The 22,232-nt window shown below is 36.6% G+C and overlaps 1 protein-coding gene across 1 annotated transcript; it reads left to right on the forward strand.

The window, feature by feature from the left end:
- The first annotated feature begins 1,558 nt into the window (after nt 1–1,558).
- Nucleotides 1,559–15,725, forward strand: LOC120431549 (uncharacterized). Its single transcript, XM_052706719.1, has 4 exons — nt 1,559–1,971; nt 3,135–3,435; nt 3,497–3,635; nt 11,252–15,725. The coding sequence occupies exons 1-4, from the start codon at nt 1,962–1,964 to the stop codon at nt 11,303–11,305; spliced, it is 504 nt and encodes a 167-aa protein (XP_052562679.1). The 5' UTR covers nt 1,559–1,961; the 3' UTR covers nt 11,306–15,725.
- Nucleotides 15,726–22,232: the final 6,507 nt, after the last annotated feature.

Consider the following 22,232-nt stretch of genomic DNA (forward strand, 5'->3'; position numbering starts at 1 on the left):
GGTTTCGCTTACATCTCATTCACATTCAACAACAGAACTACAGTTTTACCAACTAACATGGTTTCTGTAAATATTAAATCAGCCCATATAACAGCCAAGCCACATCGCTGTCGCATGAATGCTGAAAGTAGGCATCCCCGAAGCTCAACACATGTGTGCTTCATTTGTATGCTGAAAACGACGCTTGCCTACATGAACTTTACCAACATTTTTCGATTCTGTTAGAAGACTTATCAGCCATTATTCAACATGTTTTTTGCACAGTTTTAGATAAGGATTTTGGGATTTTGTAGTTTTTTATGCATTAAGTTGTTAGTGTAGAGGATGATTTATGGGTTCTTAAAGAAAACTAATAATATTTACTTTAGTAATATTTACTGACGGTTGATAAGCATTTTTCATACGAATCTCTTCATGTGAACGTTTGTGTGCATAGCATTCATTTATTTATTCATTCATTTCTTATGAGCCATTCTCTAGGATCTCGGAACTCTTTTATTTATTTATGTTTCATTTTGTTTGTTGATTTAATAACAAACTTTTATTTTTATTTCTCCGTGACCTGATCAATAAATAAATAATCGTAGCGAATAAATCAACAAATTACAACATAAAAATTAAATCTTTTAGGACATGTTATTTGTTGCAAATACATACAAAAAGATTCATCCTGAACAATAAATATGTTATTATCAGTCTTTTTCTCGACATACAATTTTCGAAATACGCTTTAATTAAATGAAAAATTGCATTTTTCTAGAGAATCGTTTCTATGATATCCCAAAAAGCGACGAAAACGGATGCATATGCCCCGAGACAGACGGACGTTCCGCCCGAAGAGCAATGAAAGAAAGGAAGGAAAACATTGAACCATCTAAATACATGCAGAGAAGAGTCTATCCACAAACACCGACGCACTAGGTCCTCTTCGTTTTCCAGCATGCTTACATGTACACTAGGGTGTAATAACAAAATCGATTTTCCAGCACAGCAATTTTGAAGCTCCTTTTGGGGTCCTAAACAACTCCCCAAGGTTTGCGAACGATTTTTTCAGTCTTCACTTTGCGCAAAGCGATTTAATTTGTATGGGAAAAAGATGCCCTAAACCCCCCTAAAAAAAATACGGCGTCCTCAAAACTCGTCAAAACGTGATTTTCGAGCAAAAAACACGTTTTTGACGAGTTTTGAATACGCTGTATCTTTTTATAGGAGCAAGTTAGCATCATACTCTCTTCGGGAAAGTTGTATAGCACATTCCAGAGCAACCGAATATGAATCCGGTTTTAATATAGCGTGTAACGTGGATTTTTGAAATATCAAAATCCAAAAAAATGGGTTTCCCCAAAAAAAACTTATATGGAAAATTGAATCGCTTTGCCCAAAGTGGGGACTTAACCAATCGTTCCCAAACTTTAGGGAGTTGTTTAGGACCCCAAGAGGAACTTAAAAGTTGCTGTGCTCACTAAATTTGGACAACTTTATTTTTTTCATATAACCATATTACACCCTAATGTACATACGTTTTGTGGTGATCTTCGTGTACGGTGTTTCCGAACCGGCCCCCGCACTTTTGTGCCGTACATGTCGGTGCACACATTTTCCTAATATACCACACTCTGTGAAAGAGTCGTGCTCGAGAAATTTACACACATTTATGATCGGATGGCGAACGACGTCACTTTAGTTAGTAGTTTTCAGTACGATCTCGAAAGTGTGCGTGCGTGATGCGCTCTCTTCTTAAGTGGGATTCAAGTTTTTTTTTCTAATGTGAGATAAGATATTTTGTGTAATTTAAACAATGAACCAAATATACCAATAGTACCTCGCTTTACTGTGCTTCGTTAACTTTTATTTGATGGAAAAGTGTTGTGCAAGCCTAGAAAGTTATTACATTGTGAATACACACTCAACAAAAATTGTATTGCTAGCTGATCTTGGTTCACTTCCGGTCAACGGAAACAATGGATCAAGGTATGTTTACCTATAAATTGTGAAAAAGGGAATGGTTTAGAATAGGTCATCGTACCATACGGAAATGTGTTTTGTCGTGGTTTGTGATCAATGAAAAATAAGTAATCTCGACTGACTAGCGCTTGAATAATTGATTTTGGTATGCAGTTGTAGACAGATTGAGTTGGCGTTTGGAGATATTACGTGACGCGTCATTTGATTTTTTTTATTGTTTGTATAGCCCTTTTCTTGTAACATTTGTCATTTTGTTACTATCTACGCGTAATATACGTAACGTTAAACCATCCATATGCCCCTTGTACAAAAGAGTATTTTTTCCCATGACCTATGACTATGCAATCGAAACCAGAAGGAAAAAGATCACCAGTTGTTTTGGTCCGAGCCGGGATTTGAACCCCGATCCCCACTTACAAGGCGGAAGCGTTAGCACTAGGCTACCTAACTACCCCCCCCCCCTCAATCTACCAACAATAAAATGATCCATTCTAAGACATATTCGGAGATGTGACGTTGTTGCTGTTGCTGATTATGTCTCAAGTCCTCTCTTAATTAATGGGCATTTCTTATCGCTTATGATTCAACTGAGCGCTGTGGGCAACTTACATGGCGATGAAATTTTCCCTGAGTGACAACCTTGATTTTGAATATTGAAATAATTTGAGCCAAACGACATTTTTTGTGTTTTTTGACTGTAATTTTATTGTAAGGAGATCATCCATAAACCACGTGAACACTTTAGGGGGGGGGGGGAGGGTTGGCGATTGTTAACGATCCATACAAAAAAGTTTTTTTTGTATGGAGAATTGTCCACGAGGGGGGGGGGGGGTTACAGATTCCCAACAAAGTGTCCACGTGGTTTATGGATGCACTTATTGTTGGCATATCAGCACATTGACATTAATAGTAAAGCTAAATAGTTAAATAGTGGGTGACAAGCAAGCTTCTATCTAAAGTTTCGCATAATTATTAAATTTCCCCTACTTGGTTTATTTAACGTCAAAAAAAGGTCATCAGATGTTGGGCTTCCGGATCATGGAATACGTTCAAAGACTGCTGGCAAAACAAGATATATCAGTGATAAAATTATTATTAAACAAAGCTCTTCTCTCATTTTTGATTGCATAAAACAAACGATCAAGAATAAAGAATATCTTGTTTTTCAGATAATCCAAATTACTTTGATGATCATGTGGCTAGTAGTGGGGCCAAGCCAAACAGTAAGAGTTTCTTTCTGTTTAAGAAAAGAAGCTCGGCTAGTAGAGCAACGCCGATCAAATCATCAAATCCGATCATAGCCCCTGCAATGATCAACAAACGCAGCGGCAGCTTTAAAGGACTCTTGCGTTCGAGAAGTAATTCAAACAGCAGCACGACACCCAAAGCTGCTCATTACAGTCGAGACTACAATGCGCTGGATGCTGGTAGTTTCAGTGGAAACGATGATGTGTTTTACTCGAATACAATGTGAGTGACTAACCTCGATTCTAAATATATCAATTGTTTATCGTAAACTTTCTCATTTTAGTACACCAAAGTGCAATGATGCACAGAACGATAAAGGCAACAGAGAACACAGATGTGGCAGCGAAATCGAGCTGAGAAGGCATTCCATTGGAACTTTCATGATGAAAGAAAATTTTAGGTTCGGATCAATATCTGATGAGGTAAGAAAATGTTTTGTATATACTTCGGACATAAAAAAATGCCACTGTATATCAAAACATTTCAAAATCTGTTAAGACTTAAAAATTTCCCAAAAAAATCGGTAATTGCTATTAATTTTCTACGGCTTTCTGGAACAAAGTACTAAAGTTTATTAGTTTTCTGATAGTTTACATGATTTCGAACCAAGGGAAATTTTTAATTTCCATTAGGCCAGCGGTTCTCAACCTTTTCTTGGCTATGTACCCTTTTTCTTTTTGCTTAAGCTGTTGGTACCCCTTAGTTTTTAAACATGAAAGTTTTCGCTTATAGGAGTTTCTATAAAATTCCAAATATCGTTTTTTTTTTGTATAAGAAACTTAAATTTTGGAGAAAAAAAAATGTTTGAATGTTCTATAACTGTAACTCGGGGGACATTGATCGAATTTAAACTAAATTTGGAATTTTTTGGACCATTTTTTTTTTTTGCTTCCTGGGTGTTTTTGAAACCTTGTTGGGTCAGGGTTATTCAAAAACACTTAAAAAGTGAAAAAATATTTTATTGGACATTTAAAAAAATCGAAAAATATTGTTAAAAAGTTAAGGCTTGTATCTAGAATTGTTTGAAAACAAGTACAGGGGAGGCCTTACAATGCCCATGTACTTTTCTTCGATTTTTTTTTTCTTACTGAAATACATTGAAAATATTGTAAATTTGATTGAAGAACTGTTTGATAAAGTGAAATTTTCTAGTTGTTATTATTTTCAATCAAATATTTTTCATCTCAAAAAAAATCTTTGTTGCTTTTTTGAACATTTTACATCTTAAACAACACCACAATAGTATTTCGAAAGAGTGTTTAGTTGGATAATTCTGAAGAAACATCTTGATCTTGAAATTGAAATAGAAAAATTTATAAGAAAAAACACTTCAGTTTTTGTAGCATTGAAAATGAGATCCATATTGGAACATATGTACAACAACAATAAAAACTTTTTTTCCTAGGTTTAATGTTTGGCAAAACTAAAAGACAGGTCGAAAAAAAATGTTAAATACAAGCTTCTTCTCCAGGTAGTGAATGGATCGCACATTCCATTGCTATCAGCGAGAGTGTGCAAGATACTGAAGCTTGTGCAGTTTTGCGATACTGTGTCTGAATCTTCGTCCCAGTCGGAACCCGAGCATGGGTAAATAACAAGGGAAATGCAAAATAATACCATTCAATGGTATCAATACCTAATTTTGGTTTTCGCGAGCCCTTGAAAAAATGTCTTAAGTGTAAGTTAATACCAATCTGTTGTATTATACCAAATTTTGGTATTGTTTTGTTATTGGGCAAATTTTAAGAAAATGTCGAATTTTCAAACATTTGAATTGTTTTAAGAGATGGCAGTTTCTTTCTTTCTTTTCCAGATTTGAGACAAAAATTTAAAGAATAAAAAAAATGAACAAAAAAAAACTAAATAAACGGTACACTTTATTTAAAATAGTAAAATTTCTTATCGAATGCAAGCGATTTTTCTCATTTAAATATATTTTTCTGAATATTTTCTGTGTGTTATGTCGATTTTTTGGAACTTAGCCAACAATTCGAAAAAAAAATGTTTCTTTAGGAAAACCTTATCATAATCTTTGCCAAAGATTTATGATCAGAATATGCCATCTCAATGTCAGATTTTCGAAAATATTGATACACGCAAAAAATCAAGCATATTTGATTAAAAAAAAATATTTTGTTGTTTTGACTTGGTGAATTTTTGTTGAATTATCCCTCAAAACCAATTGAATCAACTCCAAATTTCGAGTTGAATTGACCTGCTGAACACCCGTGCCCTGCATTTTATTTTAAATTATCCATAATTATTCATCCCATCCATAACACAAGTGGAAACTTTTTTGAAAATTGGGAGATTTTTTTTTGTGTAGCGTTCAAATTTAGTGAAGATTTTTTTAATTTATTGAATAAAAATATATAATGAAGCATAAAAAGTAGTTTCTGTAATTTAAGCATAAGATTTCAGAGTTATTTTAACATTTTCCACGTTCCGCGAAATTTGCGTGAAATTTGGTGTTTTGAAATTGAGGTCCCCGTGATATTTGCTATTTTCGAGCGTGAAAAATCACTAAGCCTACATATACGTAATATGGTCAGTAAACGTCATTTAGCTAGGGTACGTTATCCATTAGTGGACCCCTTTCCTATAGTGGACCCTCTGAAGGGTTTTTGATGAAAAATTCAATAAAATCACAATTTCAAGCGTGTTGTTGTCTACAAATCTTTTATTTGGCATGTTCAGCATCATTTAAAACAATGTTGACTGACATTGAATTGTCCTTTTCACCAAAATAAGTGTTTTGAGTTCGATATCTGAAATCAGCCATGGCCACTAGCATTTTCACAACAAAACTGCATTTATATTTTATGATTGAATTAACCATCCAATCATTTTTTGACTGATTATTTAACTTCAGCAAGTCGAAATAATGTAAGTTTAAGGATCTTTACTAAAATAAAGCGAAGAGCTGCCATTTTCGAGCGAAAATTAGGGGGGTCTAATATAGGACAACGAAATCCAAACTTTTCCAAAAGTGGACCCCTGTTAATTTAACCTTCAAAAATGAAGAAAACTGTGTATTCAAGCAAAAGTTTCTCTAAAACATACAATAAATGCATGTTGTTATCAACCAAAACGCATATTTTTTTCAATTATGAGTATAAATATAGCTTTTTCATGTTAAAAGTACCAAAAATGCTGAAGCCGTAAGAATTTATAATTAATCAAAACTATAGTTCATTGTACTTAACTGAAGCATCATAGTTGCAGTTTGAAATGATATTTTATAATAATAAATCAATAACAAAACTTTTTTTTTCCAATAAACATGCGTGGTTTTATCAGCAACTGTAAACAAATCTATTGTTTAGTTTCGGTCAACCATTTATGTAATTAATATGGAAAATTTTGCATCAAGATTACTTTTTTTAAATTATTTTTATGTTTACAGTGGGTTTCGAGACGTTTTTTCTGATCTTTTTCGGAAATAAATGTGTTTAAATGTCTGTTTGGTTTTTTGTTGTTTAAAGCCAAATTTGTTAACGAAAAATATTTGTTTATGATGAAAAGTGAGCAAAATCCATCTTTTATTCATTATATCTATCATTAGACCTACACCATGCATCAAAACATCAAATATCGGTTAAATTTGGTATAAAAATAACAGTTTGCCTATAGTGGACCCGGGTCCACAATCGGATTATGGACCCGGGTCCACTATAGGAAAAGGGGGTCCATAACAGGCAAAAAAAACTTTTTTTTCAGCTGGCTATTTTTCTGCTCAAAAACAAAAAAAACGGATGAAACAAATAGTCAAAATTGTTCAAAAGACTTCAGATTTCATTGTTTTGTACAAAAAATTATGAAAAAGTGCTGAAAATATTGAAAATTTGTGAAAAATGTGCTTCGGCTCTACTAGGGGGTCCACTAATGGTTAAAATACCCTATTTTTTAAAAGTTCAGAAAATTTGCTATAAAATTGTCTAAGAGACATTGAAGATTGAACCTCGGGTTGCTGAGATAGAGCCGCTTTAAGAAAAAGAAACACGAAAATTGAAGTTTTCTAAGTCTCACCAAAACAACCCACCATTTTCTAATGTCGATATCTCAGTAACTATTGGTCCGATTTTCAATGTTAATACATGAAACTTTCGTGAAATTTTTCGATCTTTTCGAAAAAAATATTTTGAAATTTTTAAAATCAAGACTAGCCTTTTAAATGGGCGTAATATTCAATATTTGACCCTTTTAAAATGTTAGTCTCGATTTAAAAATGACGCAAAATAGCTTATTTGGTCATAGGGAAGGCCCCCACAAAGTTTGAGCCAAATAAAAAAATACAAAAAATAAAAATGGTCGAAATCGGCCGATTTCGTAGAGAGTTGCTCACGTCGTTCATATAGAGGAGAAAAATCAGGGCCTGGGTGGGCTGCCTTGTGGGACGCCTGAAAAAACAGCAAATATGGCAGAAATTACGTCGCCCACTTTCACGCTCATTTCTCGTCCGGTGAGGTAGGAGCGAAGCCATTCGAGCAGAGAACCGCTGAAGCCCAGTAGCTCGAGTTTAGCAACAGCAATACGGTGGTTCGCCATAAAGCCATGCTGTTCCTGGGCGATATAATCACAACAGTTATTTAATAAAAAAAACTTTTTGGAGATAAGCAGCACTGCAATAATAATTTCATTGACATTGAAATATTTTTAAAAAATTTCCTTTAGAAATTAAGATCCGATTTATATTTTTTTTGTCAATTTAAAAAATATATATTCATGATCAAATTCTGGACCAATTTTTCAGAGTATATAATGAATTTGAAAATGGCGTTTAACCGGAACATAAAAGTTAAACATGAATCGTTTTAATGTTTGATGCAATCGAGGAAAATCATATTATTAGTTAGCTTAATTTTAAAATGGTTAGATATGCATTATTAACAACTTTTCCAGTGAATATTTTGGCGTTCAAATTTAATGTAATACATTTCATCTATTTTTTTTACACATTAAAATTAAACGCAAGCATTGATTTTTTTTCATATCAATTTATTAACAAATATCCATTGTAGGCCTATAGGGTCGTCCAATTTCACGGAGACACTTCTGAATCCGGAATTTAAACGATTATAATTTTTGTATTTCATTCAAATTATTTATATGGCTTCAATAGCTTAGAACAATTAAAATAAAACAATGTTTAAGTTTGTTTATAAAATTTCGAGAAAAACAAATATTTCAGTTATGAGTTTTATGTTGTGCTAGAAAAAATGGAAAATGTCAGAGAAACCATTACAATGATCACACAGCTGACAATGTAAATCCAGACTGTTTAAATTTTGATAGTTCAAATTTATCAGTTTGTTCGTGGGGTTTTCTCTCAGTATAAGACCGTTGCAAATATTTTTCATTTTTTCCTCCTTCAAAAATTGTCCGAAAAATCAGGGGGCAAAATTTTTTTTTTTTCAAAAAACTTAAATTTTTAATGAAATTAGACGTTAAATCAACTGAAAACAATCTAAAATGCATTTTTCTGCATTTTTAATCATGTTTAGCATGTTTGGGCTGGATTAAAAATATTTTGAATTTTGGTGAAATTCCAGTGCACAGCACCACAAAAACTTTTTTTTCACAAATAATAAAATTTTCGTCAATACTTAGATATTTTTGAAATTAATGATTGCAAAACAACTGGACAGGTGTATAACGCATTTTAAAACACTTTTTTCATTCAAATGGCTACGGCCCTGACTTTTTGATTAAAATGAACGAATTTGATTGAAAACAAAAAAAAATATGTTTTTCTTTAAAAGAATGTATAATATATATGTTTTACATATATATGTATTACATACCGCAGCTAGCAGCTCAAAGTTTCGCAATACAACCGTCCTTGGTGTCTGTGTTACCGTCCTTTCGATACGTCAACTTGAACTTTGATGTTCCTCGCAGGTACCGCACCAGGTGTTTGACGGCGTTTCAGTGCTTGTCTCCGGGGTTGTCGTTGAAACGGCACAGAATGTTCACGGCGTGGCATAAAATAATATCTGGACGGATGCACTGTCCACTTTTTTGCCGGGTCCGGTGATGTTGTGGTTAGCGTGATAGCCTTTCACCCCAGCAAGGCCTGGGTTCAATCCCAGACGGACCCGTTGGCAATTTTCGAGATGAGATTGGCCTGATCACGCCTTCTATCGGAGTACGTTGGGAAATAAAACGTCGGTCCATTTGCGTAAAAGAGGTTTTGGGTTACTCACCACACATAACCTTAGGACTCCTAGAAATGAGCAGAAACTTGCAACAGAGACCACAATAGACCCGGGGGTCGTAAAAGTGGATTGCTTTGCTTTTTTTTTGCAACAAGTAGATCGATGTTTGTAAAAATCAATATGGGTCATTCCATCTGAAGCGGAACAGCATTTGAAAATTACCATCTCCGATTCTGCTCAAATTTGGCAGAGCTGTTGAGACTATCAAAACATGCAAGAATCCCGAATTTCATCCAAATCGGACCATCCCCTCCATTTTTGTACCCTCCCAAAAAATCTTTTTGGCGATTTTCGAGCGAATCCCCTATCTTTAAACAACGATAACTCAGGAACCACACATCTTAGAGCGTCGGTCTTATACTCAATTTTGTAGGAAATTGGACGTAGAATGATCAAAATTTAGATTAAAATAGTTTGTCTACCTGTATTGCGCAATTGAAGACTTTAAAAGGCCGTATCTCAAAACAGCCCTATTTATTTTTTAAATTTGGACTCACCATCGTATTCCCCGTCCAATTTTACATAAGAATCACTTATTGATAGAAAGGAATATGTTTCGTTCCAAAGATATTGAATTTTAAATTTTTGAGTATTTGAGATAACCTAAATTAGCCGCATATGCTAGAAGCACTCAGTCGTGCTGATGAGCATGAGCATGAGCATGAGAGACCACCCATGGTTGTCCTTCTCCGTTGCTGAACAGGACCGTAATATCCCATCAGCACAACTGGTCACACGCTTCAACGATCAAATGATGTTTCCCTTATCAACAGCATGCATGAATGCGCTGAAAAGATAAAACATCACGATCATCAAAACTAGAGCCGGTGCGAATAGGAAACAGTCGTTGGCCACCAACGGCGCCCGCCATGTCAGTTTGTAGATCTCGAGGGGATGGGACGGGAATGTTAGTTAGCACAGGCTGCTACCAAGGGTGGGTTCTATACGATATCCACACCCCCGCGTGTGCCGGAAAACTACTTCTACTTGGGATTTTGTTAGTGGGGAAGGGTAATGGCCAGGATTCATCATAGAGAATGATGATGTGGCCCAATAATCAATGAATTTTGTTGAATAGGGTGATGTATTATGTATTCTCAAGGCAAACAATCGGATGATGCGGATGAGACCGTTCCCGGTTATTTGGTGTTGAGTTTAACATAAATGATTCAATCTTAGACAGCCAGCTGTGGAAAGATAAAATCAAAATTATGTGTGATTAAAAGGTGAAATATTAAACTCAGCGTAACATATTTACGTAGAGTTGCCCTGAGACTATTTATACTTTTAAATTATTATAAGATGAGCGACCAATTAATGACTGAAGAGTTATGATGTTATCTGAAGGACTTGAACAATCGCGTTGAAACAATATTTGTCGCCGTGATTCGCGGGAAACGAATGGTCGAATTGAATGATAATTTATATTTTGCTGACGCAATTTAAAAAGAATCTTCCCGTGAAACAATTGCAAATCATAGAACAAAGAAATCCGACTGTGATGTGTATCAAATACATGACTAACGAGAAAAACACACCGACGACGATGGACGAAAACGGAACGCGAAAAAAATGCGTCCCGACGGACAGGCACCGCGAAACGAACTGGCTCTGCTCTGCTGTCATCGTGACAACCAGAGCTAGCCGCACCTTCACACACACACTCACCCCACTAGAAGCACTCAGTCGTGCTGATCAATAATTACTACCTGGTGTTCTGTAAGATGAATTATTTTTATAATTTTATACGATTTTGAGATAATCAATACCTTGAACAATCTATTGGGTAATTTTTAATGCACTGTTTTTCCTGATTACAGTGTCGAAAACGAAACTATTGGCACTACGCCCCCCGGGGCATGGCCTTCCTCTAACGTGGGATTTCTGCTCCAGCGCGTCTGACGAGACAGGAGAAACCGGGACCGACGTTTTACTTCACCATCCGATAGAAGCTCAGTGGATAAGGCGGGAATCGAACCCGCGTCTCATAGCATCATCGGGATCGGCAGCCGAAGCCGCTACCCCTGCGCCACGAGACCCACTGATTACAGTGTCATCGTACCATATTAAGTAAAATTTGAACTTTTTATATTTATTTGCAAATGCTACAACGTTTTTACAATATATTTAAAAAAAAAATATCATTTTTCTATTGTTTTCATATTTTACCTAATTCTTCATTCCTTCCCACTTAATCAAATTATTTTCTTTATTTGAAGCGAGAACAAATGTAGAGCTGGCTGTAGCAGATGAAATAATTCTCATGGGTTCTAGAACTTTTGCCATGTGCGGTTGCGAAATAGTGCAATTCAGCAAAAAACCCCAAAATCTGCCTTACGGTTTGAAAGATTGATCATATTAATCCGATTTTTATGTTGTGAGCCAGTTTCATCTGAATAATTGATGATTTTTTTTCAATTCTGATACATTTAATTTCAAAAACAAAACCATATACTTCTGCTACATGTGGACAGCAGCTGTATCGTCTTCCAAGATTTCGAAATGGTTGACAAACAAAAAAAAAGATTATTGTTCGGACGGTGTCGAAATCAACACCACTGAAGTTGATCTTAATCAGATAATAAATCAGATTAATCTTTGTGATTTTCTAACATTTTTCAGTTTTATACTTTCCCGAAATCCTCCTCCTTAACGAGAGTTTTATTCATGTTGATTCATCATTTTTAACACGATAATGTATCGCAAACTTTTTCTACATTTCACTTAAAAAAGATCAATTGCAATTTCATGCTACACCCAAAATTCAGAGTCGAGATAATCGTTCTCTCAAAATTTATTGAGGGCTCAGTGCCAAAATCGATAGAATAATGATACCAACTCACACCATCATAACAAATGAGTTCATTCGTTAGTTGAATCAATAAATCTCCAACAAGTGTCATACATCGACTTCTGACTTCTCCTTGGTCACCAAGCTGTGGTGGCCGAGGCAGCTAAGTCATTGGATTGGTTTGTCAAAGGTCTCTGGTTCGATTCCCGTTGTCGACACTTTTGGTTTTTTGTTTGGCGGATGAACTTTTTTTGCAAATGAACCTCGAGAGAATAGTTCTATCGCCCATCTCGAGCTGTGTTCTCTGCGTCCGTGAATGGTACCACTATTCTCTCGACTCGAGACCATCATTCTCTCGGACTAGCGCTGCCAGTTTTGGGTGTAGCACTGTTGGGATGAAATCTTATTTCAATAAATAACCAGGTAGCAGTTATTGATCAGCGCGCCAGAGTGCTTCTAGCAGATGCGGCAAATAAACCAAAAACAGGTAATCTCAAATACTAAAAACATTAAAATTTGATATCTCTGGAACATATTCCTTTCTGTCGATAAGTGATTCTTATGTAAAATCGGACGAGGAATACGATGCCCTAAATAAATAGGGCTGTTTTGAGATACGGCGATTAAAAGTTTTCAATTGCGCAATACAGGTAGAAACAATATTTTAATCTAAATTTTGATCACGGAAATGGATTTTACGTCCAATTTCCTTCAAAATTGAATATAAGACTGGCCCTCTAAGAAGTGTGGTTCCTGAGTTATCGTCGTTTGAAGATAGGGGTTTCGCTCGAAAATCGCCAAAAAGTCGATTTTTTGGGAGGGTACAAAAATGGAGGGGGTGGTCCGATTTGGATGAAATTCGGGATTTTTGCATGTTTTGATAGTCTCAACAGCTCTGCCAAATTTGAGCAGAATCGGAGATGGTAATTTTCAAATTTGCATTTTTTCTTGCACACTTCAGGTGGAATGACCCATATACAAATGTCATTCTATCAGTGCTGCGAGTTGATTTTATTTTGGGGGAAAACCAATTCACCGTGACTTTGGCGGATCACGGTGATTTCACGGGATTCACGGTGGGGAAACTTTTTGAATAAAATTTTCCACCGAGTCCCGGTCACGGAAATTTCTAGCAGAGTTGGCTCTGTTAGAATCCTGCTAGAATGATTCTAGCAGGCCTGTTAGATTTCTGTTAGAATTTTGCTAGAACATTCTGACAGAATGAAATCTGTTAGAATCAGGGCTGTGGAGTCGGTGGAGTCGGGTCTTTTTTGGAACCTGGAGTCGGAGTCGGAGTTGGAGTCGTCAAAACTCGAACAGCTGGAGTCGGAGTCAGAGTCGGAGCCGAACAAATCTGTTAACCTAGAGTCGGAGTCATCTTGAATACAACAAAAAATATTTTTTATTTCAGTATTTGCTATAAAACAGCCTTATTTACAAAACATCTTATATTTTTAATTGTTTTCACTATCGCATGCTCATTAAAACATGCTGATGAAAAAATTAGAAAAATCGTTGAAAGTTGAAAACCAAAAGTGTCTCATTGATGACTACTCTACCCTACACGGAAAAAAATTGAGTATTTTTTTTATTAACTTTTTTTAACAAAGACTCAATTTCCCAAATTACGTAATTTTTGATTTTCGAGATGTTTTGATATATTTTAGAGAATAAAAATCCGCAGCTATATTTTGAGCCATAGAGAAGTATGGTCAAAAAATCTGCCGCCGAGTTATGATTTTTTTTTAAAAATAGTGATTTTTGAAAAAAATCGAAAATTTCATTAAAAACAAAATTTGACCTAATTTTTTTAATGTAAAATTGAATTTGCAATCGAAAAGTACTAAACAGATTTTTTATAAAGAGCTCCGTTTTCAAGATATAGCCACCGAAAGTTAGATTTTAGCGAAATATTTGCAGTCTTTCAATTTTTAAAAATAGTGACCATGAGTGGCCATTTCTAAAAATATTTTTTTGAAATGTTCAGAAATCTATATATATAAAAAATTTCGACGGTTTTGTTCGAACGCGCATCAGTTGATAACGGAAAGTCGGATCGGAGCGCTCTTTGCTGCGTTGGGTTCGTATAAGCCCAAGGAAGGTTCTTACGCCAAAAAAATACAACTTTGGCCACTCTGGAACCGATTCCGGAAAATCTGCAGATTATATGGGAAAAGTTAGGTAAAATCAAATTTAGATCACAGGAGGCTGAAGGAGCGAAAAAGTTAAAAACGTCAACAAACGAAAAAAAAGGCAGAACGAAGTTTGTCGGGTAAGGCTTGTTTTCTATAAAATTTTCTAAGAAACATTAAAAATTGGACCTCTGGTTGGTGAGATACAGCGGCTTAAACTAAAAGAAACAGGAAAATTGAAGTTTTTTAAGCATTACCCAAAAAACCCACAATTTTCTTATGTCGATATCTCAGCAACTAATGGTTCGATTTTCAATGTTAATACATGAAACATTCGTAACAAAATATTTTCAGAATTGCCCTCTTTCTAAGAAAGTCAATTACTTAAATTACTTCAAAAGTTCAACGTCACAGATTTTTATTTATTCCCTGCAAAATACATTTTTTATCGATTACAATACTTGCTACTTCTTGGGAGCATTTTGCGAACAATCAATTGGTTCCACTTTGACAGTTCTGAATTAGGTTTACGCCGACTCAATTTGGAGGTTAAGGCTAGTATGGAGATCGGAAGGAAAGGGGTCAAGAAACAGCTTTACGAACAGCAGAACAAAGGAGAGGGAGCGTTTTCTTTGGGCTTTTCTTCACCCTATCTGGCTTGCTTTCGCTGCTGCTCATTTAAAATTTTTCTTGACCGGTTCCTTCCGATGTGCATACATCGCTTTAGGAAGGAGTGCACTGTTTACATGGACTTAGCACAGTTCGATACGGTCGTCGATTTTGTTCGAGGAAATTCGTCGACAATCGACGAAGACCGTGTAAACAGTGCACACGAGCTGTCAAAATCACGGCGTAAAACCTAATTGAGGCCGCTTTGCGAACCACTATTCAGCACCCAGATTTGGTCCTATTCCGTCAAATAGCTGATACATAAGCTAATTATTGGGCAAAAATTACGATAGATACTTACTTAACCTCTGGAAGTCGCTTGTTTTGGCGTTTCTTACAAGCGTCCTTTCAAAGTTTGTACAAGGTACGCGACTGCCGGTGGGTTAAGTTACTTTCTTTCTTACTTTTATGCTATTTATAGCTTAATTTCAGTTGAATGTCAAAGTGCTGATGAGTCCCCCTTACCATCCCATGCCTTGTCTTTAACATCAATCCCTTCCCTACTAACCCCGAGTAGGCCGCGGGTAATCGGCTCCCCTCCCACTAACATTTACACACAAGATCCTCTGTAATTATTAAGTTTTTTGTAATTACAAAAGCCGACTCGGTCCTAACCAGGTCCCAGTACCGAAAAGGACCTAATAAAAATAATTTTATGAAAAAAAAAAAAGTGCTGATGAGACTGTATTAGGTCCCAGGAAGTGCATACTTTCCCCTTCTACATTAATTTTTATTTTATAATTTCAATTTCAGGTTCCAAGAACAATTGCCCCTAAAGCTCCGAGCTTTGCACTCAACTGTAACGATATGTGTAAGTACTAGCCTGTTTCTTTATTTTTTGTATTAGTTGAATAATTCAGTATGGATGGGTCATTCCATCTGAAGTGTGCAAGAAAAAATGCAAATTTGAAAATTACCATCTCCGATTCTGCTCAAATTTAGCAGAGCTGTTGAGACTATCAAAACATGCAAAAATTCCGAATTTCATCCAAATCGGACCACCCCCTCCTGTTATGTACCCTCCCAAAAATCGACTTTTTGGCGATTTTTGTACGAAACCCCTATCTTCAAACGACGATAACTCAGGAACTACAATCCTTAGAGGGCCAGTCTTATATTCAATTTTGAAGGAAATTGGACGTAGAATCCATTTCCGTGATCAAAATTTAGATTAAAATATTGTTTCTACCTGTATTGCGCAATTGAAAACTTTTAATCGCCGTATCTCAACACAGCCCTATTTTTTTTAATTCGATCTCACAATCGTATTTCCCAGCCAATTTTACATAACAGAAAGGAATATGTTTCGTTCCAGAGATATCGAATTTTAAAGTTTTGAGTATTTGAGATTATCTACATCAGCTACACTCGCCGCATCTGCTAGAAGCATTCGGGCCCGCCTATCAATAACTGCTACCTTGTTATTTATTGAAATAAGATTTCATTCCAAATAATCATTAGTAAATTAGGCAAAAATTGAATGTACACCAATGTAGGAAACTGCTGTATAATCTTAACTTTAAAAAATATAGTATACGGTGCATGTGTGTGCTAGCCCACAGGGCAGAGCAAGAACGACACGCAATACAGGGCAGAATGGAATTCCCGCAGAGCTAGCAGAAAATTGCAATTGATTATAGCGTCCATCCCGGGAATTCCTGGGACAAAAATCCCGGGATTTTCCAAAATTGGGAATTCCCGAATCCCGGGATTTTCGATATTTTGTCCCGAGAATTCCCGAAATTAAAAAAAAACAAATTTTAGTCTGGAGATCCAGATTTGGTTGTGGAAAAAGATGAACAATTTAATACATAGTAATCGATAAGATTTTTAAACCATTCAAATTTGAATGCGGCATATATCAACATCAATTTGGCTTATTAAGGAAAATTTAAAAAAAAAATAGTTTACAGATTCGAAAAATGTCTATATTTTAAGCTTAATTTAATTTATTTAAAAAAAATACTTGACTTAATGTATTGTCGCTCTGGCACTAAACCGAATCGAGCGATTTCCACTCTCGCCGCACTTTTTCTCTCCGCCTTTTTCTATGCGTGTGTGTATGTGTGTGTGTGTGTGTGGTCCAATCCAATACCCACTGGCCGGCAGCGAAATTATGGGAAAGTATAATTTGTATCAGACTTGGGTTATGCTGATACAGCTTATCTCAGTCCCGGGTATTAGGTGGTGACAGCCCTCGCGCTGACCCATTTCAGAAAGGCAGAGATCCTAGAAGCCCAATTTGGAGGTCATTGGGCATTGTCTGGCCCCGCCTAAACATAGAGCAAGAACTAGACGGGTTCTCGAACTATCTTTAAACTTCCAATTCCATCAGGCAAAACAGGGATCCGCGCGTATATAACAATAAATAAATTGCATTTGTATTGAATATTTCATGGTTTTGTGTCACCGGATCCTGTCCTTGTCCTCGCTCGCGCCAAACGACAGGCAAAACACGATCGAAGCAGGCCTTGCCTCACAGAGACCAACGACGAGACTGGCTAACTTCTTGCAAATTCACTTTTTCTTTTTTTCCTCTCCCGCGCGAAATGACAACTCAGGCGAAACACGATCGAAGCAGCCCACTCAGCGCGTTCCGTTTGAATTCCGTTTAGAATTCCACTTGAGCGAAAAAAGTTCGATTCGAATTCTAAACAGTGTTCGTTTTAGATTCTAAACCGCATTCCGTTTCAAACGCAACAACCGGTTCCGTTTGAGTTTTCCCCGCAAATCGGTTCAAACGGAATTCAAACGGAATCGAAGCGGAATGGACGGGTAAGTTTTGACAGCAGCTTCTTCTTCTTATTTTTTCTTGGTGGTTTTCTTTTTATGTTTTGGTTGAATCCAAATTAAATTAGAATTCAACCAGAAAGGTTTTTTCAACTTAATTTCAATGTTTTAAAACTAGTTTTATTCATTTTCTGTTGTATAAATCATTGAATTAAACGCGTCCCAGCCCCGAATCCCCTTGTTTTAATTATTATTATTTTAGGTTAACAGAAAACATATCGAAGGACGTTTTATATTCCTCGGGCCGGTCTACAACATCAGTCTTGGCCGTACCGGTCGACACTTCGGGTCCCTTGCCATCGCCATACCGTGCAGCTTCAGGCCTTCATCCATACCGTGAACATTCCGATTAGACGCCGTGCAGCTGGTAGACTGGTGCTGGTTGACAACCTCCGGTCCGTGCCCGCCGGAAATTTGTCCCAATTCAGGTCGTTGTAGGTAAGCTTGGCGTTGTGTTCACAGCTTTTGCAGTGTTCCTCCGTCGGCGACTGCCTTCCAGCAGAATCTACAAGAAGCAAGGAAAGAGTTAGAATCGTGTTGATAACCTACCGATGAAACCGTAGTACAAACCTGCATCCCTAAGGTCGCCCACTCGTGAACTGGCGCGATTTGGTGTGCGATCGGTTGTTCATGAGACTGCGCCCGTAGGGGAACTCCTCTGAGCAGATCTCACATCGTACGGTTTTGTTCCGGTGTGAAACCATGTGCCGCTTGAGGCGATTTGCCACACTTGGAGCAGCGGTGCTTTCCATAGCTGGACCGTTCCCGCGAGTGTTCCCAGCGTGTTTGAGCATGGCGTTGTGGTTCTTGCAGAGCTTCCCACACACGACGCAAGACGTTTCGGTTAGTTCGAGACTGTGAAACTGCTGGACGTGCTCCTTGATGGTGGTTTCGTTCAGGAAAGATCGTTTGCACAGGTTGGATTTGTGCGGCTCAAATCGGGCGTGAACCAATCGTCTTGGTTCACCGGCGATTTCGGCCCGGCAGGATGTTGATTCTACTTCTTCGGCGCAACCATTTGGGGCGCCTTCAACTTGCTTTGATCCAGTGGCGACACAGTCATCACTAAGACCAGCCGCTCATGAGCTCAACGCCCTCCGGAAGTTCTTAGCAGTTCCGGCTTCCGCCAACCAGCGTTCCACTTCCGGATCCAGCGCCTGACCTTCTAAAATGGGGCTTCTCACAATCATCTTGAACCTGGAAATGGAAAATTAGATAAAATTCAGATATTGGTTTTGTTGAGGTTATGTCACCAGAGCACTACCGTCGACAGTACGGAATGATCGGGACCTGCAGCAGACTTTCCGGAGCATGAACCAGGCATGGCATGACCAGGTCAGGCATGCCATGACCAAAAACGGTCGCACGAATCCTTGAGTTCCGGAACAGGTGGAAAAGGGGTAACTCCAAAAACTGATGGCACTTTGCGACTTTCGTGCGTTTGTAGTCCAGCAGCGAGACAGGAAGTCGGCCGGTTCCTCCACCAGAGCACTATGATCAAAAAAACAACGAAACATCCAAATTAATCTATTATTTGATGCATTATCGAAAACGCAGCATTAATTTTTACTCACCAGTCCCATTCCATTCCAAAAAAGCACACAACAGGACTGAACATGTTTCGTGCTTTCTTTTTTCTTAACACTTTGACGTTTGATTCGCACACTTTTGTCAAAAATCATCAACAAAACCGTTTCGGCGAAACTCGGCGAAATGTCATCGAGGTTCCACCATACACCAGCAGGTGTCGCCCTTGTGCAAAAATTGCTCAAACGGAATCGAAGCGGAACCCAATCAGATAATCCGCTTAGAAAATTTCGAAGCAATTTTCGAAGCGGAATTCGAAGCGGAATGAACCCGTCATGCGGAAAACGGTTTGATTGGGAGGCCTTGCCTCGCAGAGAGCAACGAAGGACTGGCCAACTTCTTACAAATTCATTTTTTCTTCTTTTTCCTCTCTCGCGCGAAATCTTTTTCTCTCCGCCTTTTTCTGTCAAGCTTAATTTGGTATTACTCGATCAGTGTGTAAGCCAACTTTGATGTGATTCCTCCATATTGATTTGATTGACGAAAATTTATGTCGGTGGACAGGGATGTTAAAATCAGGGCTGTGGAGTCGGAGTCGGAGCCAGAGTCGGTGGAGTCGGGTCTTTTTGGGGACCTGGAGTCGGAGTCGGAGTCGGCGTCGTCAAAACTCGGACAGCTGGAGTCGGAGCCGGAGTCGGCTAAATTTTATGAGCTGGAATCGGAGTCGGAGTCGGAGCCGAAAATTTCTGATAACCCGGAGTCGGAGTCGCAGTCATCTTAAATGCAAAAAAAAAATCTTGTTGTTCAGTATTTGCTATAAAACAGCTTAATTTACAAAACTTCTTATATTTTTAACTGTTTTTTTAAGTCGTATGCACTGAATTGCCATTTTTTTTAAAGATTTATCAGATGCCATTATGTTTTTTAAGCTTTTTATTGTGATTGGAAAACTCTTATTGTGTTATTTTACTAAATGATAACCTGTTTAGTCCCTCTTACCAAAGTATTTAGTATTATAACTTTTTGTAGTCAGAAATATTTAATTGATTCTTGACTGCATCCCTTTCAATTCAAATTTGACCAAATTTAATCTAGTTCTCTCTGAAAAAAGTACACACACAGTCATCTTTTACCCTGATAGCGAATGTCTTAGAGGTTTTAAGTAAATCATTTTTCAGGGAAAAAATACGAGGTACAAAAAAAGATTTAAAATAATAATTGCTGTTTTTGGAAATCGGAAAAAGTCACTGACAGTATAACTCTTCCAACAAATATTCAATCGTTATAACAATCTATTTCTAAGAAATCAAGAAATGAAGATTCAAGAAGTATTGCGTGCTTCCTTCTATGTATATTGAAAATTTTAAAATTAAAATAAATCAATAATTCCCAGGTAAAATCTTTTCTAGGTCACGGATATTTGAAAGGACCCCTTAATTATCTTTTCCACGAAGACATTTTTTAGATACCTTGATTTGCGATCATAATCTTTAAATAGGAGTTTATGCAACAAGTTGCAAAAAGAAGTTGTTTTAAGCACGAGTCGTACATTTATCCAACGAGGTTTACCGAGTTGGACAAAAACGATGAGTGCTGCAAAAAAACAAGTTTTGCAACGAGTTGCTTAGGGCATCTCCACCGCAGAGATCTAATTGCGTGGCAAACCTATCGGTTGGATCCCCAGTTTTAGCTTTGCTTCGTAGCTAATACACGATTTCGCACCGCTGGGAGCTAATTTGGCTACCGAATCAAGCCCACCGCGGGGATCTAATTTATTTATTTTCAAATTCTAGCCGTTTTGTTGAGTGAAATCAATAAAACTACATTCTAGCATGATAGAACATGCTTCCAATTGCATTATATGTCCTAATTGTTTACTTACATCAATAAAATATCATTTTCAAATTTTAAAAAGAGTTCATCCGATTTGCTCCCGACATGTTTGCACCCCAACTTTCGCACCGCGGGTAGCAAGATAGGTGCTCGAGAAGTCCCCGAGCTGCCGGTGGCTAATTTTTAACCGATTTTTAGAATTATTTGTCTTTGTTTTAGTTGAAGTTGCATTTATTTTGATTATCAAATTTGAATGAGTATTGAAGAAATCAGTAATTTGGTTCAAAACGACTTTATTAAATTGACAAATTTGTTAGTATTTTTGAAATAAAAAATAATCAACCACCTATATTTAATATAAGCAAATTATCACAGAAAATTTTAACATGAATGTTCAGAATTTAAAAATAACTTTTTTTTAAATAACACATTTTTGAATTATGTATTAAAATTCAAATATATATAAAGAATTTTCCTTTTTGTATGCGACTGAAACTCACTAACGTTTTAATAATATTGTATTCGATATAATAATATTGAAAATCCCCACCGAATCTCATGCAGAATTTTGAAATTAAAAGGACATATATAGATTTTTGGTCGAAATGAGTAGAAACAGAAGTTGTCTTTATAGCTGTCGGACACTATTTCTAGTACCAATCAGCAACCTCAGGATTGTGAGTCCAGTGCGCTGTCCAATTGATCCACACGGATCGTAATTAAGTAAACCAGAGTGAAAATAAACCTGACAGTTATCATACAAATATCTATTATCTGAATGAAAAACTCAATAGTAAAAAATCTTAAATTTGAAAATTCTAAAAAAAAAATATGCAGAATTGAATAATAATTTAAATATTAAAGTATTTATTTTATTCAGCAATTACAAGTCGAAATTACAAAAGCATAAAAATCTGAAATTTAGAAATTCGAAAATACAAATTTACGAAAAACCCGAAATTCTAAAATTCAAAAACACTATTTTTTTCAAAAATTAAAAAAAAATGAATTCAAAATCAGAAATTTGAAAATTTAAGAATTTGTGAATTTAAGAATTTA

The sequence above is a fragment of the Culex pipiens genome, chromosome 1, assembly GCF_016801865.2.
Source record: "Culex pipiens pallens isolate TS chromosome 1, TS_CPP_V2, whole genome shotgun sequence".
NCBI lineage: Eukaryota > Metazoa > Arthropoda > Insecta > Diptera > Culicidae > Culex > Culex pipiens.